General features: G+C 36.3%; 1 protein-coding gene across 1 annotated transcript in view; it reads left to right on the plus strand.

Moving 5' to 3' along the window:
• Positions 1–4288: 4288 nt before the first annotated feature.
• POF1B (POF1B actin binding protein) overlaps positions 4289–26018 on the plus strand; it is a 105198-nt gene continuing 83468 nt past the window's right edge. The window contains exons 1-2 of the mRNA XM_081564053.1: positions 4289–4325; positions 4447–4770. Coding sequence (XP_081420179.1) covers positions 4486–4770 — 285 coding nt within the window. The 5' untranslated portion in view covers positions 4289–4325; positions 4447–4485. The remainder of the gene's footprint in view (positions 4326–4446; positions 4771–26018) is intronic.

Below are 26018 nucleotides of genomic sequence, written 5' to 3' on the forward strand. Positions count from 1 at the left end.
TTCTTCTCCCCTGGTTGGCAGGGCAACGATTACACAGCCTCTCTTTTGGCTGACACAGCAGCCGTATCAGCAGCCACAGGATAACCATAACGGAGCCATAGCATAACCTTATATAACATAATCATGATGTCGTTCCAGCGTAGCCCCAGTGGAGCAGTAGCCAGTACTTTCATGGTGAAGATCATACAGGCGTACCACACAAAACAGCTCGTGGTCAAGCGAGTACCTACTAACGTGCATGCACAGTTCTATAAGTGATCTTAGCTGTTACATAAACATTGTTTACAAAATGTGGGGCAAGAGCGGGAGGCTGTGGGGTGAGAGAGCCTGATCACGCCATCTTGGCTAATTTGCTCTTTCCTTACGTCAAGTATTTCTTAGACTTACTTGGTCATAAAACACTTTTCCAGATATAACACAGTAGACTAGTGTTATTTAGGACACAGTTTGAGAAATGCTGCTCTAAAGTAATCTTTTTTACAGGAAAGGTCAGGTATCCCTGGGGATCTGCCAGAATCATAGAGGTTTGGCACCTGTTCAGCAGCGTTCAAATCATACAGAGGAGTTATTTACTCTGTCTTGAATCCAAGTCTGATTTTCTCTAGTGTGGCTCTTGGAACATTGGAATTAGTTAGTTCTGATCAAAATTATGCACACTTAAAATTTACTTATGGACAGAGATTCAGGTATCATAGCAGGAGATATCAAGGGGCTTTCAAGGATTGACTATCTCTATTCTAAGTATGTACATCATCAGATACTTGATAATCTGATATAGACTTTTGACTTGATATCAGACAAAACTGTTCAGTATGTAAACTTCACTATTCATTTTTTAAAAATCAAGAAAATGATTTTTCATATCTGATATTCTGAAATATTACCTAGTCTAAAGTTTCCCAACAGCAGTTAAGCAAGCTCCACTGTAAGTTCTGTCAGAAGGTGGAAAGGAGCTCTACTGAATCAAGTGACTTGGACCCATTTAGTAAAACATAGGTGCTCTCCCACAATCATTTCACTTCCTTGGACTTTAGCTTCCTCTGACCATTGTTCATTGACCCTTTCTTTATGAACACACTTCTCCCTGATCACAGAGTAAGCAAAAGTAAAAAGACCTAGATAACTTTGCTTTTAACTCTATCTTTTGCCATTACAACATGAGCCTGAAGCAGTGGGCCAGTGCTAAAGACAGATTTAAGCGCCAGCCCCATGAAACAGGAGATGGAGTACAGGATTAGTTATACACATAAAAACTCCACTGCTGATGCTGATTAAACTTATTTGGTGTTAAATTTATAATCAGTTTTATTATTTAATATTCTAAGATAGTTCTGTACATCAATTTTGATAAATTACTGAACTATTTTACCTTAATGGTTTTAGGTAGCTAAGCTTTAAAAAAATCAGACCTATAACTTCTTGGGACATTCATACTTGTTTTCCATGACTACTATTTCACAAAAATCACACCACATAGTCTGTGAATAATATATTTTAAAATTTTATACCCTGGGTAGCGTATTACAGTTAGCAGGTATTTAAATCTAGTAACAATTTTATGCACTAGGTAAAATCAGGAAATTTTCAAATGGTTGTCAAAACAGCTTAGTCAAGACTTAAATCATTTTCTTTATTACCAATAATACATAAGGTAGACATTCCTCATCCTTACTCTACCCCTTGCTCTTATCATCAATATGGGAAGTTTCATTTCCTACTTTTTCATGTCTTTAGTTATTTTATTTTTTAAAGAATGAATATATTATTTTTATAATCAAAAAACACTAAAGATTTTTAAAGGTCTGTTAGAACCAAATTAGCTTCTAAGGGGAAATTGAATCCATCATGATAAATGAAGTTTTTTCAGTACTAAATATAAAGCATTTATATTACCAAGTGAAACAAAATAACTGCTAGAAATATAATTAAGTATTCTCTGAATAAGTCTGCAGCTGAGAATAAGAAATCAACTCTTACTATTTCATCCACTAATATAAGAAGCATAGCACAATCATGAAGCTTGTTTAACTGTCAATTCCTTGGGCTTTCCAGTAGAAAACAGAACAAGTACTGTTATTAAATAGTCAAATATATTTATATGCATTTATTAATCAAAAATAGGTGAGTATTAACATTATCTTCACAAAGGAGAAATAAAACAATTGTAGAAGCAGATCAATGGAAGGCACAATGACGTCTCAGAGAAGGAGCACAAACTTTGGTGAGAATGATTGATAAACCTCTCTGAGGTGAGCAAGGGTGGTCAACATCTGTTTCATATTTAGATGTGGTTTGTCTGCCAGAGAGTGTCTAATTTCCTTTCTTTGCATTAACACTATCCCTGAGCTTCAAGCTCTCTCTTCTTCATACCCAAGCATGTAGAAAACTGATGGATGAGGCTCAGGAATTAAAAGAAGGTGTCAGCTTCACACATTAATTTTTACCAATTGCATTAAGGTGGTTGCCTCAAAATGCCATATATCCAAGAAATATGGAGGGCGGGTATGGATGAAGGAATTTTTATTTTTCAACTCAATCTCTTACTTTAGTTATTAGAATGCAGATATTAGCAGCACTGGATGCAGACATTAATGGCACTGTGTGTATGTGTTTGTGTGTATTTCAAATTCAGATTTCAACAATCAGAGCTGACTGGATGACCCTACGTAATATCCATTCCCCATTCACAAATAAAGCTGATTCAAAATGATACTGTTAATGATATTAACAAGTTATTGATATGATATTTTGCCAGGCTGTTTGGCAGATCACGTGTTTCTAATTAAATCTTCAGCCTTGAGAAACAGCATTATAATGAACAAGGATTAGATTCGAAAGCTCTGCACACAGCATACAAATATAAATATACAATAAATTATTTTAACTATTTTAAAGTTTTTAAAGTCCATTTTCAGCATTTTGCTTACCTCTCCCCCGTAAAAAGCCAAAGATTATTTTTAAAATCACTTATGTACTAATGGTTCAAAACTATTTTATTTTTCCACTTGGAAGATGTATTGGATGTCCAGATACAGAACATAATTTAAAATTTTACTTAGCAGTATAATATAGTAGCTAAGAGCTTAAAGTTAGCAGTCTGCTCAAATCACAGACTCATTATTTACTAGTAGTTTAACTTTGGGAAGATTTTCAGCCTCTCTGTGTCTCTGCCTCAGTTCCTCCCCTCTAAGCCCTCATACGTTTGTGAAGATGAAGATATTCCACGTAAGCTCCTCACATAGTCAGAGTGAATGACCAGTAAACCACTGCCTTTTGTACACTCAGCAGATAAAAATCTGGCTTGCCAGCTTGATATTTTCTTCCTCTCCAGAACAGTGGTGGTGTCCTGGGTTCTGTGGTGTATACATACACTAGGAAGATTTCCGTTTTCTGAAGACACCCTCAGTGAGAGTATTCTAGAATTCTGTAGTGCTGAAATATCTTGCAAGGCAAAATCTGGTGGATAAGTAGGCAATATAATTGTGATTTCAAGTAGTGATAAATATAAGCACTAAGGATATTTCAATCTCATTATATCAATTAAGGCACTTCTTAAGGCTTGCAGCTCCCTTAAGAACTAGATATTTAAAAAGCAAAAGTCAGGATACAGTTCTTTGTAAAGATGCAAAACAATATATAAATGCTAAAATGCAAAGCATTTATGGACTGGTTAGATTTTTCTTGACAGATCTCATCATTTAGACAAATCTTCCTCAATTTAATTTAGAAAGCCATATGAGGCCTGGAGCAAATTAAACAGGTCCACAAATTAGAGAGAGTTGTTAGAAGGAGACCCCTCAGCAATCCCCCTTAACTGCAATTACCAGCTGGGTTTTACAAAGAATGCAAATTTATCTGGGAAAACTAGTGTGGTCCTTATGCTAATATCCCTTATTTTGGTCTGAGACTCTGGAATGGTAATATTCATGTTTGTAATTACTTTTCCTAAGGTTAAGAACCATGGGAAAGTCACCTTCATGTGACTTTTGTGACTTTTTTTCTGTAGGAAATTTTGGCACGGGTATGTCTTTACCTATTTACAGTTCAAGTGAATTTCCAAGACAGTGGAATTTGGAAGCTCTGACTTTAGCCCTGAAATTCCGCATTCCTGCTCTTCCTTAGCCTACTGAGTAGCCTTGTAGTTATCTCCGTAGCAAAGCAGGGCCTCTCCTGGCAGGTAAACCTGCCTGGTGATTCCGCCTCTCAGGGGCGTGGCAGTACTATTTCCTGGAGCAATCTCACTGGGGTGGCTCCACTTTGCATTTGCACTCAACTGCTTTGCTGCCTCCTCTGCAGCTGCCGGACCTGCTTCTGCTGCTGCTCAGGTAACCCTAGTCTCTTGTTGGCACCAGAATAGGCCGCAGCGGTTAATAAAAGGTTTCAACATGTGCCTGCCTGTCTCCTTTTGCCCCTTTCTTTCATGATCTCTCTCTGTTTGTTCCTTAGGGAGAGCATCTGGGGATTATCTTGCAGACCACTGAGAAGATGATGAGCTCAAGCTATTGGAGTGAGATGAACAGCAGCAGCTGTGGGACTCAGCAGTCCCCAGAGGTGCTGCCATGCCAGCCCCAGCATTACCACTGCTACCGTCAGTCAAGCCAAGCCCAGCAGCCTCCAGAAAAAAACGTAGTGTACGAGCGAGTGAAGACTTACAGTGGGCCCATGAACAAGGTGGTTCAGGCTTTGGACCCTGTCGGCTCAGGAGAAGTGCTCTCTCCTCTCAAAACTGCCTCCTCCTACCAAAGCTTGGTTTGGAGCGACCATTCCCAGGTACCACAAAGCAGCTATGTCAAAGAGGGGGAAATCTTGAACTCATTTCTTTTCTTCCTGCTTCTCTGACTCTGTTCTACAGAATATTATCTCTTGGATCACACTTTTATATGCAATATAAGGTCACCCAAATTCCATCTCCTGGCTGTTCTTTTCTAGTGCTGTAGCCATTTGTTTATCAGTTTACTAATGCTTGTAGCCATTTGTTTATCAGTTCCAATGATTTTCACAATCTAACTAGAATATAGGATGGTTCATTCTTGTGGAATTAGATTGGAATATCTAATCTGAGGTATTCTTTTACTCCTACCATAAAGCAATCCTCAACTTTTTATAAAATAAGTTCTCACTGGTCCACTTCATATCAAAAGTAAACAGCTTTTTTAAAAAAATCAAATATGGTGGTGCAGGGAAAATGGTATGTACAGAGTGACAAGCAGTTTTTGTATTTAGCAAATAGTATGCTGCTCCAGGATATGTGACAGGCACAAATGTCTATTTGAATTGTTATATGTGTTTAGTCTTCTGAAAATGACGTACTGGTTCTTGTATAGTCAAGGTGGATAATTTATGTCTTAGTAGAAGGAATATTGAAGTGAATATAAAATTGAAGAAGGCAAGATATAAGCAGTTGTTATATGAAAGCTAAAAATAGTGGAAGTCTAAGACACTTTTTAAAATAAAATAAATTTGTCTTTAAAGGAGTTAGCTTAGTATCTGTGCTAATAATCTTGCCAATGAATGTGAAAGAACATTGCAAGACAATATAAAAATAACAGCTCTATGTCTGTTTTCATCTTTGACTGTCTTTACATTAAATTTTGCATGTCTTTGAGCTTTCTGGAAACTTCTGTCCAAACTGAAATTATGCTTCAAGATACAAGCAGTACTGTGAGGAGCTCAAAAAGTAACCATTGGAATGGTATCCTGTGTTGCATTGTTATGCTGATCTGGAATAATATGGATTATTTTCCCCAAAACAACAATTTTAAGTAGGATATGAAGCAACATTTATAAGGGATATAATAAAACTGTTTTAAAAAGAATTTTTTAAAGATATAGGTAAATGAACAACTATAAGGGCCACAATTTTACTGTTTTACTTCACTCCTAGCTTAATTTGAGGGGAAAATTAAGAAGAAAAACCCCAGCATTTACTGGCAGTAATTACCTATTTGAGAAAAACGCAACCTGCATTGAAGTCAAAGGGAAGAAAAATAAAAAGTCAAAATTACTAGTTTGTGATAATAATAATGCAAATGTACAGTCAAATATTAAGCATTAGGATGTTAATGAACAACATAGTAGCTGTCACCTATGTTCCTGAGTAGCCTCAAAACAATGCAAAGGTTGGAAACAGCAAGTTACCATTATCATGGGTATGCTAAAATTACCCTGACATAATTATTAATCTCTTATCAACTTTCTAGTAAAAAAAAAAATAAATAGGAAAAAAATTTTAAGCTGAAATTTGGCAAGTTATAAACATTAACCACAGAACAGCTTTTAAGGTCACACTTTATTGCATACTCCATAGTTCACCTTTCCTTTTAAATAAACCTGGGCCATGCTGGTTGAGCTTTTTACAAGAATCGCCTTCTTTCTACCAGATATTTGCTAAGTGATCCTCACAGGACTAGCTCCATCCTGAAATGTAGTTCCTCAAAGGAATTTACAAAGAGCCTTAAGGAAAGAAAGTATCACCACAGAAACTGGGAAAAGAGATTGGAATAGAGGGCGAAGTCTGAAGTTATTTATAGTTGACAAGAAAGAAAAGGGCTGGGTGAGGAAGAGGGAGGTAAAATTTCAAACTGAGTTACATATCAAAGGACATTCATAAATTTACTAAAAGATAATTTGGCAAGAAAACTTTAAGATAGCTGTCACAAAGAATGTGACTAAGAAACTATTATTTTATTTACTTTCTCCCTGTTTAGTGGCAGGACGGCATTGTATAAGGTAAGACCTAAAATTGACCTGAAATTACCTTCATGTTCATGAAATGGGTAAGATGTGGTGGCAGCTTTATTATATACCATGCCTAGCACAAGCAAGAAGTACATATTACTTAATACCTTTTTCATTTAGCTTTATTTTTAAAAATTCTCTCCTTAATACGCCATGTTTCAACGACATTTTGAGTTGATATATAGCAATTATTCTGATGCTTGAGTTTGTGACCATGGCAGCTAGGAAAATGGGTTGGTTATCATGAATTCAATTAAACTTCTAATTTAATTGTTTTTAGCATTTTTGTGTTTGGATGATATTAAAAAAATCATAAGATTAAAAATATATATCATTGCCAGTAGTAAAATATGATCCCTTTGAGAAACTGAAATGATATTGCACTGCTTTTCTTTTTTAGTTTGTGTAGTAGACATTTTAGATTTAAACAAATGCTTTGTACAGCACTTTAGTATTTTCTATTTCTGGCTTTTTAGCACACATTTTTCCTTTATTGCTTTCTTATGAAATAAAATAGTATTTATAGATATAAACATTTTAAATTTCTCCAAATATAATGTTGCTTTGTTTCTTGTCTACAATTGATCAGATATATTTTATGATTCCCTCAGTTATTATTTTGTCTGACTGATAGAATGTTTCTCAGAGAAAATTGAATGTAGAAACCAGTTGCGGGTGAAATATCTAAATTGACGATAGAATTAAAATTGCTAAGTTTATGCATATGAACTGGAAAAATCAGAAGCAGGTATAATCAAGGTCATAGGTGAATTTTAGAACTGAATGTAGTCTTATAAATAAATGGAGTTCTAGAAACTACATGAAACTAAAGAGAACAAAAACTTTTTCACTCAACCTTTTAAAAGGCCTGAACGTTAAACACCCATCATTAACTCAAAATGAAATACTGCCTCAAATGAACAGCATTGATGTTAATACACGTTGGACATAAATATTTCTCTTCCATTAATTTTAGCTTTTTATGATGTTCAAGATATTTTCCATGCATACAGAGCAGTTCTGTTATGACAGAGAAATTGATCAAAATAAAATATTTTTAATACCCATCATTCATTAAGCACATATTTATTAAGTGCTTGTTATGTAGGAAGCACCATGATTATCTAGATAAATACCCATTTGCTTATCTAGGGAGAGTCCATATTGAGGACAGAAAAATATGATCTGGGGGCTTCCTAGGTGGTGCTAGTGGTAAAGAACCTGCTGCCAATGCTGGAGACATAACAGATGTGGGTTTGATCCCTGAGTTGGGAAGATCCCCTGGGGGAGGGCATGGCAACCCACTCCAGTACTCTTGCCTGGAGAATTTCATGGACAAAGAAGCCTGGCTGGCTACAGTCGATAGGGTCACAAAGAGTCGAACAAGACAGAAGCAACTTAGCATGCATGCATGCATACATGATCTAGTCTGTAGGTGTTCTGTATATTTCATTTTAAAATATGATTTTGTGCTTTAGCCATCAATATTTTACTGAATAAAATGTTTTGATGCAAGAAGAGACCTCTTAGAGATTGTGTTATATGGATGACCATTCTTTTAAATTTTAAACTTGCAGCAAGATTTAACTCCAGAAAGCAACCCAGGGAGGAATATGAGTTTATGAATGATCTCTGCTCTCAAAATTATTCAGCTTGGGCTTTTCTTTGTTTACATGATATTTTTTTTCTTTTTCTTTGGTTAAAAAGATTGTGGATATCACCTTTACTATGCCAGGTTTTCTATACACTATCAGAAAATTTTCCTGTTCTGTGGGGATGGGTGTGTTGTTTTGATAAATTGTTTTTCAAAGGCGTGGTCACTAAAGTGAATGATTGTTCAGGGAAGTAGGTTGCCTGAAAAAAGAATGAGGTCATAGGATAAAGAGCCCTGAGTTTTCAGCTTTGGTCATCCCTTTGTGCTTATAATTAAATGAAGCTATAGAAATCGAGTGCAACTAATTGCTAGGTGAAAATGCCCTTTCCAATTGTCTCTTGTTTAAGGGAGGTCTGATAAATTGCTGGGCCTGTTTTCAGTCAATAGCACTAACAAGCTATAATTGTGTGTGTGTGTGTGTGTGTGTGTGTGTGTGTGTGTGTGTGTGTGTGAAGGTGGTGGGGGAAATGGGGAGGGAGGTGAACTTTTCTTTTAACTGTTGTGATTCAAAATTTTTTTCTTGACAATTCTTGGTAAAATAACTGCAAGATTTGCCATGCTCTTAAACCCTATTTAAAAGTGAAAACCTTTCTAAACAAGTATATTTGAGCTAACATTTTCTTCACAACAAAGCCATCTTTATAGCCTTAAGATCTTGATAGCCTTAATAGCCTTTTTGACTTCCAAAGGAACATATACATTTCTAATTCTTAAAAACAAAAAACATGCACTGCAAAGTGACTGGATACTTTATTTTCTCTCCTAGTTTTTCCTTCAATAAAAGAGAAAGAATCCAAGAATGGGTCTCTTGAGTGAGAGATTTTCCTTGGAGGGAAGCGGTGAGGGGAAGGAGTTTCATTACTCTTACATTCTATAGCTTACTTTACATGGGAACAGAATCACAAATTTTATCCTAAATTAAGGAAGTATTTGTTTCATCTAAAGAGAGATCATTAGAACTTAACCTGTTTCTTTTTGTACAAAGTTCAGAACAGCATCTCAACAATAACCTAAGGCAGGTGTTTAACCATGTTGCTGGCTTTAAAAGGTTCTAGGTAAAGCATCTCCCATACAATTCAGAAAATATATTCAAATGGCAGTTTGCCTTGGAAAATTCTGTCAGCATAAATGTCAGGTGGTTTTTAAAGATACTACCTCTTTTGAAACTGTTCAGTCACCATTATTACAGTCAGTGATTCTCATAGTCATTAAAACTGACAGAAGCACCTATAAGGCTCCCATGGTTTTCTTTCTTGGAACAGTGTATTACTTATTAATTTTAAGTAAAATTATAAAATCCGTATTAGGCAACATGAAAGAGTTGTGTTCAACAATTCATATTAAGCAACATGAAAGAGTTGTGTTCAACAAGTTTCCAAATATTTAGAGAACAAAGTCCTGTACTATGTATGTAATCTTTTTTATTACTTAACTCTCATCCCAACAGTCTTGCTGTCTCTCCTTTATGCATTGCATCAAAGTCTTGAACTATTTGATAGGACCTATCAATAGGAAAATGAAAGCCAGTAGGTGTTGACTAAAGATGTTTATATTTTGCGGAGCCTAAAGAACAGTCACAGAGAATATTGTGTGGAGAAAATGCCCGTACAACTGAATCTACGTGTAATGTCTCAGGGAGAGCTACAAATAAGTAGCTTCCCAACCCAGGGATCTTCCCAACTCAGGGATCAAACTCAGGTCTCCCGCATTGCAGACAGGCACTTTACCATCTGAGCCACCAAGGAAGCAAGCAGAATTGTAATGAGTATCAAATGAGATAACATGTGAAGGTGTCCAGCAAGAGTTAGCACTTTATAATTCTTTCCATTCGTATTATTGATTTATAAAAATATAGCCAACAAAAGCCACTAGCTGCACAGATAAAATACGATAATAAATTAAATAATATATGAATAGTCTATCATGAATATGAGCTTCCCTGGTGGCTCGACAGTAAAGAATCTGCCTGCAATGCAGGAGACCGGGGTTAGATCCCTGGGTCAGGAAGATCCCCTGGAGAAGAGAATGGCAACCCACTTCAATATTCTTGCCTGGAGAATCCCATGGACGGAGGAGCCTGGTGGGCTACAGTCCATGGGATTGCAAAGAGTTGGACATGACTGAGCGACTAACATTTCATTTTCATTATATGAATAGATTATAAAGTAAGAGTTCCTTTGACACTGGAAAGATTAGGTAAATACATATGCTTGAAAGGTTTATTAGGGCTCTACCAGCTAAGAAAAACTAATGAGGAAAAGCATTAAAGTAGTTTTCTAAAACTCATGGTATATGATCAAAAGATGACCAGCAGGAATATATTTATAATGTTTACTGGCATAAGTATCCTTTAGAAAGAGTAATTTGGAAGTTCCCATGCTCTTAGTATCTTTGAACTTGAATCTTAATATTTGAAATGGAGTTTTTTTGGTGCATTTTTTTTCTTCTTCCTTTTTAAAATGTAGTGATGCTGAATATTAAAGCTTGCTTGTTGTCTGCCTGTTACCTAATGCTTCTTCTAGAGCTATACTTCCAATAGGGTAAAGAGAAAGAAGAAAGTGTTAGTTGCTCAGTTGTGTCCCACTCTTTGCGACCCCATGAACTAGCCTGCCAGGCTCCTGTGTCCATGAAATTCTTCAGGCAAGAAGACTGGAGTGGGTTGCCATTTCCTTCTCCAGGGGAATTCCCTACCCAGGGATCGAACCAGGGTCTCCTGTATTATAGGCAGACTATCATCTGAGCCACCTGGGATATGTGGTTATTTACATTTAAATTAATTAAAATTAAAACTAATTATTCAGTTCCTCAGTCACAATAGCCATGCTTTAAGTGCTCAACAGCCACAGGTGGCTAATGACTACTATCTGTACAGCACAGATATAGGGTATTTCCACCACTGAAGAGAGTTCTATTGGACACTGCAGATATATATATATATATATATATATATATATATATATTCAAGCTACTCATTTAAATATAGAAATATATCTAAGATCGTCACATTCAAGAAATTCATGGTGGTGCAGATGTGCCATCAAACTGCTGCCAATGTACCTAATCAGCTTTAATGGACACATAGGAATGAAACAGAAAATGAAGCCACGGACTTTCAAAGTATATGTTTAGAAAGACTATTACAGTAGAAGGAGAATTAAATTCATGAACCTTCTTTAAAAGGTGAAATGAAATATTTTTATTTATATATGTATATACAGTCATCCTTTGTTATCCAAGGGGGATTGGTACCTGGAACCCCACTCCAGATACCAAAATCCACAGATGTTCAAATATCTTATATAAAATGGTCTAGTATTTACATATAACCTATGCATAACATTCCATGTATTTTAAATCATCTTTAGATCTGTAAATACAATGTAAATGCTATACAAATAGTTGTCAGAGCACATCAAATTAAAGCTTTGCTTTTTGAAGCTTTCCAGATTTTTATTTTTCTAATATTTTCAGTCGTCTGTTGGTTGAATTTGCAGATGCAGAAGCCATGGATACGGAGGACTGACTGTATCTATCTTTTATATAATTTCCCCAGAACCTTACTTTTTGAGAGAAAAATTTTTTTAATTATTAATTTATTAATTTTTTGGCTGTGCTGGGTCTTCATTGCTGCGCGCAGGCTTTCTCTAGCTGCAGTGTGTAGGATCTAGAGTGTGGGCTCAGTAGTTGTGGTGCACTGGCCTCGTTGCTCCACAGCATGGCATGTGGAATCTTCCCAGACCAGGGACTGACCTGTGTCCTCTGCACTAGCAGGCAGATTCCTAACCACTGAATCACCAGGGAAGTCCAGTAAATATTTAATAAGAGGAAAAAAGATGAAAAAATAACCCCCTCAATCAAAATGCATCTTCCTTTCTTCAGCACATGATCTGGGTTTCATAGCCTCTCTGGAACTTCTTATCTCCCTTAGCATATTGAATTAATTTTAAACCTTAGTAAGTAAAGTAAACTAAGATCATGGCATCTGGTGCCATCACTTCATGCAAATAGATGGGGAAAAAATAGAAACAGTGACAGACTTTATTTTCTTGGGCTCTAAAATCACTGTGGGTGGTGACTACAGCCACGAAATTAAAAGATACTTGCTCCTTGGAAGAAAAGCTATGACAAACTTAGTGTATTAAAAAACAGAGACATCATATTGCCGACAAAAGTCCATATAGTCAAAGCTATGGTTTTTCCAGTAGTCATGTATGGATCTGAGAGTTGGACCATAAAGAAGGCTAAGCACAGAAGAATTGATACTTCCAGATTGTGGTGGAGAGGACTTTTGAGAGTCCCTTGAACTGCAAGAAGATCAAACCAGTCATTACTAAAGGAAATCAACCCTGAATATTCATTGGAAGGACTGATCCTGAAGCTGAAATTCCAATACTTTGGCTACCTGATATGAAGAGCTGACTCATTGGAAAAGACTCCGATGCTGGGAAAGATTGAAGGCAAAAGAAGAAGGAAGTGACAGAGGAGGAGATGGTTGGATGGCATCACTGACTCAATGGGCATGAGTTTGAGCAAACTCTGAGAGATAGTGAAGGACAGAGGAGTCTGGTGCGCTGCACCTCAGTGGTTGCAGAGTCAGTGACTCTGTGACTTAGCAACTGAACAATAACAAGTAAAGTTCAAATATCATTTCCATTTTTACAGATGAGGTAACCAAGGCACAGTGGTGCTGTGTGACTTGCTCAAGTTCATACGGCTAGTATGTGGTAGAACTGGGGTTTGAATATTTAAAAAAAGTTTATTGAAGTATAATTGCTTTACAATGTTGTGTTACTTTCTACTGTACAGCACAGTGAATCAGCTATATGTATACATATATCCCCTCTTTTTTGGGATTTAAATCTAAACAGTCTACTTTCCAGTCTATGCTTATAACCACCACACTATACTGGATATTCCTGGTCTACACATTTGACTCTTATCTGTGTTACACTGTCTCTGATACCTGATTGCTGTATATGCTTCATGATCATTTTCCTGTATGTACTCCATTATGAACCACCCAAAATCTTTTGGGACACATCCAGGGCATAAATAAATAATGTCAGTAAACATGTCAATGCTTTAAAAATATGTTATTTACCAAGAAGGCAGATATATTTTGTTATTGTTCAGAATTCCTTTTTACATTTCTCTCATAAATTTTATTGATTGTTTTATATCAAAACTCCAGCACTGGATAATAAGTTGATTAATTTTTAGTTATTTAAAGACTCATAAATACTTTGATATAAGTATCATGAACAAATAATGTTGGCTTGTACCTTTTTGTGGAATGTATTAACTCAGCAATAAAATGGCATTTAATTTGCAATTTAGAATCTTTTAAAAAACTTTGATAATTTAGTTACCAAGTTAGGTCAAACTCCTCGACTTTGATGTTATTAAAGAGCCTCCTTAGGACAGCCTCACTCTATTTTTGTAGTTTTATCTGTCACTACCCACCTCCTTACATCTTGTGTTCCAGACGCACTGCACTGCTGTCTGTTTCTTGAATATTTTGCTTCCCTCTCACCCTTTCCTTTGTTCATTCCATTGCCTGCTCTAGCAACATCTACCCTTCCCTCACGTTTCTGCTGGATTCCTACCTATCCCTCAATATGCATCTGGAAAGTCTTCTTCCACCAAAACATCTTCAACCCTGAATCTTACTCTCTCCTCAGTGTAGTACTCCACCCCAACCTCCATCCCAGGTGTGGTCTCCTTTTAAACCCAGTATCACTTTTCATCATTTAACTAAAAGTATTGTAAGATAGCATAATATTTAGTATATTATTTCTGTAGTTCTTATTCCCCTCCACCATCAACACTTTTTGATGGTTGAGATATTTTTTTAAATCAAAACTCAAAGTCAGTCAAAAAGAAAGTGTTTTGGGAAATAGAATGAAACTTCAGATCCTTCCTCTCCTCTCTCCCCTCTCTCTTTGTGATTATGGCTTGCAAAAATTCCTGAATGTGGCTGTCAGCAGTGGTTTTAATAAGATACATGACTGACACTGTTTTGTAGATTTCACTCCTCTATGCCCTCTCTTTGAATTGAAAATGGAAAGTAAGACACAAATTGCCTCTTTAAAACCATGAACAACACATAAATATAAGAAAGCTATTTAATAAGTCAATCAGTTTTCTATTTTAATTCTTGGATCTTATTAAGCATCTTGATTTGACTTGTTTATATTTGGTTAAAACTTTTTTTCCCTTTGGACAAATATTTATCATTATTTAATATGCCATATGTTGTTAAAGGGTTTGTCATTCTGATTTGTCATGTAATTTCCCTGGAATATTGTTGTGATTCTTCCTTTAACCAAATTAACTTAAAGCTGTTAATTACTCTGCTTATAGAAATATTCTTTCTACCTCTTCTGTATATTTAAGGGAAATGTTTTTATTTATTGAATCACTCCAAGACCTTGTAATTGGTTTAGCATATCAGTTATGTGCCCTGAGATTGTTTCATAAAAACTACTACTACTGTTCAGTACTCATCCACATATGAAAATACATTTAGAACTCTCCAAGGAAATATTTTTATCTTCAAGCATAGTATTTACCCATTTCTCCTTAGCATAGACTTCAGCTTGGATGTACACATCTCTGAATAAAATTATTTTAAAATCTTCGCAAACTTTATTGCACCTAAGAATACGTTAGTTACTTAAATTCTCTATAAACACCTCATATCACTCTACTGCTCAATAAAACTTCAACAACACTCAATGTCTATGAATTTCTTAATCTGACTTTCAAAGCCCTCCAATTATTTGGCTCCCAGGGACCTTACTTCCGGGAACTCCTCTTCTAGTGTTCTATGTTTCAGCCAAAATGTAAACTGTTGTTCTTTAAATATAGCCCCTCATTTTTCACAACTGTGTCTTTGTGCATGATACTCTTACATTTGAAATGTCCCTATTCTCTATTCTCACCAATCTAGATATGTTGAAATTATACAAATTTTTCAAGAAGTTTTCCTGAAGTGTAACCTTGTGATGAAATCTTAAGTTGTCCCGGGCTGAAGTTACCTCTTAGCCCTGGAAACTCCCAGAGTAAGTTCCTTGTATCTCTTATGATACTATGCTTTATTGTTATTTATAATAATAGTTTTTACCCCTAACTGATTGTAACTTTGGTGAGGGTAGAAAGTGTATTCTGTGTTTTCTGTCTCTTTCATTACCACTACATAACAAGTATTGAACAAATAACTTAAATATGTTACCAATCTATTAAAAATAATTCCTCATATTAATAGATACTATATTTTATTTTTCGAAAATTTTATATACATTACTTACTGCTGCTGCTAAGTCACTTCAGTCGTGTCCGACTCTGTGCGACCCCATAGACGGCAGCCCACCAGGCTCTGCCGTCCCTGGGATTCTCCAGGCAAGAATACTGGAGTGGGTTGCCATTTCCTTCTCCAGTGCATGAAAGGAAAAAGTGGAAGTGAAGTCGCTCAGTCATGTCCGACTCCCAGCGACCCCATGGACCATAGCCTACCAGGCTCCTCTGTCCATGGGATTTTCCAGGCAAAGAGTACAGGAGTGGGGTGCCATTGCCTTCTCCAACATTACTTACTAGAACTCCAAAAAATAAATAGAAACAGCTTTATTGCATCCATTTTGCAAACTGTACAGTGTACAAATGAAAACATACATTGGGTATTATTTGTTGTACAAATAAAAAGATTGAAGTGCAAACAGCTCAAAATAACTTGTCCAAGTTAGAAAAGCTAGTTAATGAATGCCCTGAGTTTAAATATCAGCTCTTTATCAGCTACCTCCCTTAATTAACCTTAGTTAGATATTAAAGAATTTTTAGTTAAAACAAGTTAGTATTTTTTAGCTTCAGCAAATCATTTCATATTTACCATTACTGTATTTTTTTCCATTCTAATGTTTTTTTTTTATCAGAGGGGAAAGTACCAAAAATATATTAGAAGACAAAGTAGATTTTGTTCTTACTTTCAAGGTATTGCCCTGAAATAATCCTGGAATTCAGAGTATGTTTTAAGTTTTTAAGATTTCCCTTATGTTGTTGTTTAGCTGTTAGATCATGAATGACTTTTGCCACCTCATGGACTGCATGCAGCATGCCAGGCTCCACTGCTCTTAACTATGTCCCAGAGTTGGCTCAAACTCATGTCCACTGAGTCGGTGATGCCGTCCAACCATCTCATCCTCTGCCACTCCCTTCTCCTTTTGCCTTCAATCTTTCCCAGCATCAGAGTCTTTTTCAATGAGTCAGTTCTTCTCATCAGGTGGCCAAAGTGCTGGAGTTTCAGCTTCACCATCAGCCCTTCCAATGAATATTCTGGGTTGATTTCCTTTAGATTGACTGGTTTCATCATCTTGCAGTCCAAGAGACTCAAGAATCTTCTTTAGCACCACAGTTCAAAAGCATCAGTTCTTCAGTGCTCAACCTTCTTTATGGTCCAACTCTCATATCCGTACATGACTACTGGAAAAAACACAGCTTTCACTATATGGACTTTTGTTGGCAAGGTGATATTTCTGCTTTCTAATACACTGTCTTTGTTTGTCATAGCTTTCCTTCCAAGGGATAAGGCTTTTTTAATTTCATGGCTGCAGTCACCGTCTGCAGTGATTTTGGAGCCCAAGAAAATAAAACATGTAAATGCTTCCACTTTTTCATTATCTGTTCACAAGAAGTGATGGGACTGGATGCTATGATCTTAGTTTTTTGAATGTTGAGCTTTAAGCTGGCATGTTCTCTCTCCTCCTTCACCCTTATCAAGAGGCTCTCTAGTTCTTCTTCACTTTCTGCCATTAGAGTGGTATCACCTGCATATCTAAGGTTGTTGATATTTCTCTGGACAATCTAAATTCCAGCTTGTGGTTCATCCAGCTCGGCATTTTGAATGATGTCAGTTAGTCAGTTCAAACACTCAGTCGTGTCCAACTCTTTGTGACCCCATGGACTGCAGCACGCCATGCTTCCCTGTCCATCACCAACTCCTGGAGCTTGCTCAAACTCATGTCCATTGAGTTGGTGATGCCATCCAACAATTTAATCCTCTGTCGTCCCCTTCTCCCGCCTTCAATCTTTCCCAGCATCAGGGTATTTTCCAATGATGTAGTCCGCATATAAGTTAAATAAGCAGAGTGACAATATACAGCCTTGTCGTACTCCTTTCCCAATTTGGAACCAGTCCGTTGTTCCATATCCAGTTCTAACTGTTGCTTCATGCCCCCCGTACAGGTTTCTCAGGACACAGGTAAGATGGTCTGATGTTCCCATCTCTTTAAGAATTTTCCACAGTTTGTTGTGATCTCTACATACAAAGGCTTCCATGTAGTTGATGAATCAGAAGTAGATGTTTGTCTGGAATACCTTTGCTTTCTGTATGATCGAACGGATATTGCCAATTTGATCTCTGGTTCCTCTGCCTCTTGGAAACCCAGCTTGTACATGTGGAAATTCTTGGTTCATGTACTGTTGAAGCCTAGCTTGAAGGATTTAGAGCACTATCATGCTAGCATGTGAAATGAGTACAATTGTGCAGTAGTTTGAACATTCTTTGGCACTGCCTTTCTTTGGGATTGGCATGAAAACTAACCTGTTCTAGTCCTGTGGTCACTGCTGATTTTTCCAAATTTGCAGCATCATCTTTTAAGGTTTTAAATAGCTCAGCTGGGATTCCATCATGTCCACTAGCATTGCTAGTAGTAATGCTTAGGAAGCTAAGGCCCACCTGACTTCACACTCCAGGATGTCTGGCTCTGGGTGAGTGATCACACCATTTTGGTTATCTGGGTCATTAAGACCTTTTTAATACAGTTCTGTGTATTCTTGCCACCTCTTCTTAATCTCTTCTGCTTCTATTAGGTCTTTACTGTTTCTGTCTTTTATTGTGCCCATTTTTGCATGAAATGTTCTTTTGATATCTCCAGTTTTCTTGAAGAAATATCTAGTCTTTCCTATTCTATTGTTTTCCTCTATCTCTTTGCATTGTTCATTTAAGAAAGCGTTCTTATCTCTCCTTGCTATTCTATGGAACTCTGCATTCAGTTGAGTATATCTTTCCCTTTCTCCCTTGCCTTTCACTTTTCTTCTTTTCTTAGCTATTTGTAAAGCCTCTTCAGACAGTCATTTTGACTTCTTGTATTTATTTTTCTTGGGGATGGTTTTGGTCAATGACTCCTGTACAGTGTTAGGAACCTCTGTCCATAGTTCTTCAGGCACTTTGTCTACCAGATTGAATCCCTTAAATCTATTTGTCACCTCCACTCTATAATCACAGGGATTTGATTTAGGTCACATGTGAATTGCCTAGTGGTTTTCCCTACTTTCTCAATTTAAGCCTGAATTTTGCCATAAGGAGCTTATGATCTGCGCCACAGTCATCTCCAGGTATTGTTTTTGCTAACTTGTATAGAGCTTCTCCATCTTCGACCGCAAAAAATATAATCAATCCGATTTCAGTATTGACCATCTGGTGGTGTCCATATGTAGAGTCATCTCTTGGGTTGTTGGAAGAGGGTGTTTGCTATGACCAGTGTGTTCTCTTGAGGAAACTCTGTTAGCCTTTGCCCTGCTTCATTTTGCACTCTAAGGCCAAACATGCCTGTTACTCCAGTTATCACTTGACTTCTACTTTTGCATTACAATCCCCTATGATGAAAGGGACATCTTTTTTTTTTTAATATTAGTTCTAGAAGATGTTTGGGTCTTCATAGAGCCAGTTAACTTCAGCTTCTTTGGCATTGGTAGTTGGAGCATAGACTTGGATTACTGTGATGTTGAGTGGTTTGCCTTGGAAACAAACCAATCTCATTCTGTCATTTCTGAGATTGCACCTAAGTACTACATTTCAGACTCTTGTTGACTCTGAGGGCTACTCCATTTCTTCTAATGGATTTTTGCTCACAGTAGTAGATATAATAGTTATCTGAATTAAATTTGCCCATTCCCATCCATTTTGTCTTTCCCTCATAGCTCAGTCGGTAACGAATCTGCCTGCAGTGTAGGAGACCCAGGTTTGATTCCTGGGTCAGGAAAATCCCCTGGAGAAGGAAATGGCAACCCACTCCAGTATTCTTGCCTGGATAATCCCATGGACAGAGGAGCCTATCAGGCTACAGTCCATGGGGTTCGCAAGAGTTGGACATGACTTAGCAACTAAACCACCACTACCATCCATTTTAGTTCATTGACTCCTAAGATGTTGATGTTCACTCTTGCCATCTCCTGTTTGACCACTTCCAATTTACCTTGATTCATGGACCTAATATTCATCCACAACTGATCATTGTTTCCACTTTGGCTCAGATGCTTCATTCTTTCTGGAACTGTTCATAATTTCCCTCCACTCTTCCCCAGTAGCATATTGAACACCTTCTGACCTTAGGTCTCATCTTCTGATGTCCTATCTTTTTGCCTTTTCATGCTGTTCATGGTGTTCTCGTGGCAAGAATACTGGAGTGGTTGGCCATTCCCTCCTCCAATGGACCACATTTTTTCAGCACTCCTCACTAGGACCCATCCATCTTGGGTGGCCCTGCATGTCACGTCTCATAGCTTCATTGAGTTACTCAAGCCCCTTTGCCAAGACAAAGTGGTGATCCATGAAAGGGAATTCAGAGTATGTCTTAAGATTTTAAAGTTTCCCTTCTAATCTAAAGGAAAATAACTCCTCTTCAGCTTCGGCTTTCCCTTTTTTCTCCATTGCACTGAACTATTCAGAAGCTATTTCACTGAGGTAAGTAAGAAATTAGCACTATTTGCATTTCATGTGATTTTTTTACTCTGAAATAATAGCTCTTTTAACATACAGAAATAAAATATATGTTTTGTGACTAGTGAATTCTCCCTAAGATGACTAGAGTTTCCCAGCTCTCATTTAGGTATGAACAATTATCCAAGGATGTAGAGAAATAATCCCCCCAAAGCAGACTGATCTTTTTTTTCAGATGCCAATATCTTATTTTAACAGTTTGGAGTTGCTGTCTTAGAGTACTACCTAATAGTATTGAATACTTTCTTACATTTTTGATGCTTTTAAATATTTTATTTCTCATTTGAAATTTAATTTTCTTTTTACAATTTTCTCCTGCTCTTTTTTCTTGTCTTTCATTTTTAAAAAATTGTTTATTTTAGATGAAACAAAGATGAATATTTTTAATGATAAAAGGTACAATTCCCAAAGAAGATGGACATCATAAACCATTAGACACCTTAACAACAAAAAACAAAGATACATAGAACAAAAATCAGAAGAAGTATAAGGGAAAAGAAAAATATATAATCATAGTGAGACATATTAACATTTCTCTGAGAATATTTTATCAAGTGCAGAGAAAATAAGAATAGGAACATCTTGAATGATGTCAACTAATAGTTTAAATATAATGGATTTGTATTTAATTAATTATATTAATCATATTCTACACAAATACATTTAAAATTTTGTATCTCATACTTTGTTATTAGATGTCCATAGGGCTTCTTTAACTTATATGCAGAGTACATCATGAGAAAAGCTGGGCAGGATGAAGCAAAAGCTGGAATCAAGATTGCCAGGAGAAATATCAATAACCTCAGATATGCAGATGACACCACCTTTATGGCAGAAAGTGAAGAGGAACTAAAGAGCCTCTTGTTGAAAGTGAAAGAGGAGAGTGAAAAAGTTGGCTTAAAGCTCAACGTTCAGAAAACCAAGATCATGGCATCCAGTCCCATCACTTCATGGGAAATACATGGGCAGGATAGTGGAAACAGTGGCTGATTTTATTTTTCTGGGCTCCAAAATCACTGCAGATGGTGATTGCAGCCATGAAATTAAAAGACACTTACTCCTTGGAAGGAAAGTTATGACCAACCTAGACAGCATATTAAAAAGCAGAGACATTACTTTGCCAACAAAGGTCCGTCTAGTCAAGGCAATGGTTTTTCCAGTGATCATGTATGAATGTGAGAGTTGGACTATAAAGAAAGCTGGGCGCCAAAGAATTGATGCTTTTGAACTGTGGTGTTGCAGAAGATTCTTGAGAGTCCCTTGGACAGCAAGGAGATCCAACCAGTCCATCCTAAAGGAAATCAGTCCTGGGTGTTCATTGGAAGGACTGATGTTGAAGCTGAATCTCCAGTACTTTGGCCACCTGATGCAAAGAGCTGACTCATTTGAAAAGATTCTGATGCTGGGAAAGATTGAAGGCAGGAGGAGAAGGGGACGACAGAGGATGAGATGGTTGAAAGGCATCACAGACTCAATGGACATGAGTTTGGGTAGGCTCCGGGAGTTGGTGATGAACGGGGAGGCCTGGGGGAGTTCATGGGGTCGCAGAGATTTGGACACCACTGAGCGACTGAACTGAACTGAACTGAAGGGCATTTAGAAAAACTAGCAAAAAGATAAACGGTACTAAATTTCAAAAAGTAGAATTCTTTTTGTGTGTGTGTGATTTAGTTATACATATACACATATAATATTTTTGAAATTATTTTCCATTATAAGTTATTACAGGGTATTTGCTGTAATAGTTCCCTGTGCTATACAGTAAACTTTCACAGCTTGTTGCATATATATATTTTTTTAAATTAGAAATATAGCACTATTTTCATACTAAGTCAAACAAGTGGGATCTAATGTCACATTTTTCAGTTAGGCAAAAATTCATACTTTTTCCAAAATATATATGTTATACATATTATTTATATATTTGCATACAAAAGCTTTTCTACTATGGTTGATAAAGGTTTGAGAAAGAACATAAAAGAGAGAGATGGAGAAATTGGAGAACATAAACTAAATGAAATGGGAGCACTGACTATGAAATAGAAAAAGTGAAACAAACTAGATGAAAGTAAAAGATGTTCATATAGTCTGGTTGTTTTTAAACATGGCTGCTCATTAGAAATATATCTGAAGTTCTGGCCAAAGAAAAGTAATGCCTGGGCATTTGTATTTTTCAAAAAATTCCAGGATAATTCTGATATACATATGAATTTTAAAAAGTTTTTTTCTATTAAATGGTAGTTTTGGAGATACAGAATTCTATAATTTTTCTGTTGGCCAATCATGATACAGTGCTATTAAGTGAGTAACAGTTGCATATTCACAATAGTAAAAGATGTTTATCAGTTTTCACAATCAATAGCAAGACAAAAATAAAAGATAAATTACAATTGCAAGCCATAATGGGAACATGATTAACCTAACAATATAAAATAATTACATACAATTTGGGGGGTCAAGCAGGGTTATGTGGTATGTGGAAGTGCATACATGCACATGCTTTCTTCCATTCTGCTGGTCTATGTTTTTGGTTGGTGCATTTAATCATTTATATTTAAGGTAATTATCAATTAGTATGATCCTATTACCATTTTCTCAATTGTTTAGGGTTTATTTTCTTAAGGTAGGGCTTTTCCTTATTTTCGGCCTAGAGAAGTTCCTTTAGTATTTGCTGTAAAGGTGGTTTGATTGTGCTGGATTCTTTTAACTTTTGCTTGTCTGGAAAGCTCCAAAAAAGCAGATTGATTTTAATCCACTCTGATCAAAAATTGGTAATGCCATGTGTACTTTATAAGAGGAGGAGGAGAAGAAAGATGGGAAGAGGGAGGGGTGAGGAAAAGGAGAAGGAAAAGGGTAGGGAAGAGGAGGAAAGGGAAGAGCACTGCTACAACTTTCCCAAAGTAGAAAATGACTTTAGACTTTGTGGGAAAAACAGTCTTGGCTTTCATATTAAGCCTGAACCTACTTAATTATAAACATAATTATTTTCCAACAAAACTCTACCTAAAAAAGGTTGCCAACAGGGTTATTAATCAGGACTATTCTCTCACATGGTTGGTTGTGGGCAGATTTCTTGTTTTCAGGCAACAAAAAGTTGCCTTTGACAGTAAATAATAAAAAGAGACAAATATCTAGCCTTCTTTTATAAAAACTAGTCAAATATAACAGTAGAAATATGTTCTACAACTTGAAAAATAAAATATAATGATGCAGACTATAGGTGTGGCAAAGTATAGTGATTAAGAGCGTAAGTTTTGGAGTAAGTGATTAAGTAGGCGCATGCTACTTGAGTTGAAACCCGAACACATTAGTATTAGCTGTATGATCTGCAGCTAGTTGCTTAAACATCTTTGTCTAACTTTCAGTTCAGTTCAGTTCAGTTGCTCAGTCGTGTCCAACTCTTTGTGACCTCATGGACTGTAGCACACCAGGCCTCCCTGTCCATCACCAACTCCCAGAGTTTACTCAAACTCAAGTCCATTGAGTCGGTGATACCATCCAACCATCTCATCTTCTGTTGTCCCCTTCTCCTCCCACCTTCAATCTTTCCCAGAATCAGGGTCTTTTCAAACGAGTCAGTTCTTTGTATCAGGTGGCCAAAGTATTGGAGTTTCAGCTTCAGCATCAGTCCTTCCAATGAATATTTAAGACTGATTTCCTTTAGGATGGATGGTTGGATCTCCTTGCTGTCCAAGGGACTCTCAAGAGTCTTCTCCAACACCACAGTTCAAAAGCATCAATTCTTCAGCATCAATTCTTTCTTTATAGTCCAACTCTCACATCCATACATGCCTACTTTATTCATATGTTAAATGGGGTTATATTAGTAGCTTTCTGATGGTGGTTTTTCTGACTGTTAAATAAGATGATCTATGTAACATATTTGGCATAGAAAGTTCTTAATAAGTGATGCCATTGTCATCATCATCAAAGGAAAACAAGACAAGTTTAAAGGATTTGAAGTTGTCTTGTCTGTATGGAACAATAAACTGAGAGTGACCTCCTATATTCACAGAGTATCAGAAATATAAAGGAGCTTAAAGATCCTTTAATCCACACTTTCACATACACACAGCATGAGTTATTCATTACCACACATCTAACTAGTGGTATAGTGTTATAATAGAAGTCTACTTCAGGAACAGTGTTTCTTAAGTCCAGGACTCTTTCAATATATTGTGACAGTCACCACCACTCCTTCCCCAGCTTTCAATTATTTTGTTAAAAGGAACACGGGGTTATGGCATTGAGGGCATAAGCACTAAAGATGTAACTATTCATTGAATTTAATGATTCAAACATGAAGGATTTATGTAAGCTATATACAAATAAGTGACATTGAAAATTAAATATTAATGTAGGCTATCAAGAGAGAGGTTTAGATTTCTATTCCTGAGATGCCTTTAAAATTGACATCTTCATTCATTAATTTACAAACATTTTTGATCACTTCCTTTAGAATAGGCAATGACTACTTGTGGAATGACTTGCTGCTATTCTGCCTAGAGCTAGATGCCACTGAAAATACCTTTCATCATCAAGACAATGTTCATTTTGGACATTTGCTCACACTACTTACCTAATTTTACAGACTTTCAAGGGGAAAGGGTTTTCCTTAGCAAGTCTTTTTAAATTAATAAACCTTATATTCAGATAGGCTTTTCCCTCTTATGACAGTTCAATACTGCCGCAATTTAAATTCATGCTGATCACTACCATATGTCTTAATCTCTTTGACCCATACTAAGCTATCACCTTAATATTTTACTTTTTATGGTTATTCCATTTTCCCTTTGTTTCCATAAGGGTTGTATGGGAAAGCCATATTTGCCTAGATCAGTTCTAATAATGAAGGCTCAAAGCAACTAAATAAAGCATAGTTTATGAAATTAATTTACCAGCCTTCCAAATATAAGAAGACTGAATAACTTCTTTATGATAGTACCAGACTAGTCTTTGTGCAAATACACCAATTTGCCTTTTGAGTATCTACCGTCCAGGCATCTGAATAAACTAACTGCCTATATTACTATCAATAAGGGTCCTAAAGATGTAAGATATATGTGTGTATGTGTGTGTGTATATTCCTACTTGGGTGAATTTCAGCTAGTTTATAAAACTTCTCAGTATACTCTTTTATCTTAAAAGCTAATCCATGTACCTAGTAAGCTTCATTATGTTTCATTTGCTGATGTCATCAGACTTGAATAGGGTAAAGGGAAGGGGACAAAACTAGCCTATATACAGAACCAGGAACAAGACAGTGTGCACTAACTATATTCTCAAAATGATTCTAGTATTACTAGCTTCAGCCTAAAAACACTAAAAATTGGCATAAAAGCATCTTTCAAACATGAGAGCATTTCTACACTGGTGATGGATGTGTAATTGGCATGGCCTTTTGGGAAACCAGTTGGACAGTATATATTAAAATGAATAATGCACATACTCTGTCTCCTAGCAATCCCACTTTGTGGGATTCTAGAGAAATACTCACCATAGCACAAGGATGCAGCACAGTGAAAACCTGGAAACAATTTTAAGAAGGTGCATAGGTAAACAAACTATCAAACGAACATTATGGAACACTATAATAAACATACATATACTCATTAATTTAAAATAATGAATTAAGACACATCTAATCTATAAGATATATTGTTTGGCTTGCATTGCAGAATAATAAAAGCAGTAAATATTATTTATACATATATATTTATATAAGCATGCACCTGACAATAATTACATCTGGGTAAGAGATTTGAATGAAAGGAGGATGGTTAAGGGAAGATCTTCGACTTTATTTATATAATTTTTATGTTGGAATGCTTTCATGTACTATTGTATAACTAA

This window comes from Giraffa tippelskirchi, chromosome X (assembly GCF_054371585.1).
Source record: "Giraffa tippelskirchi isolate mGirTip1 chromosome X, T2T-mGirTip1v1.2.pri, whole genome shotgun sequence".
NCBI classification, from domain to species: Eukaryota; Metazoa; Chordata; class Mammalia; order Artiodactyla; family Giraffidae; genus Giraffa; species Giraffa tippelskirchi.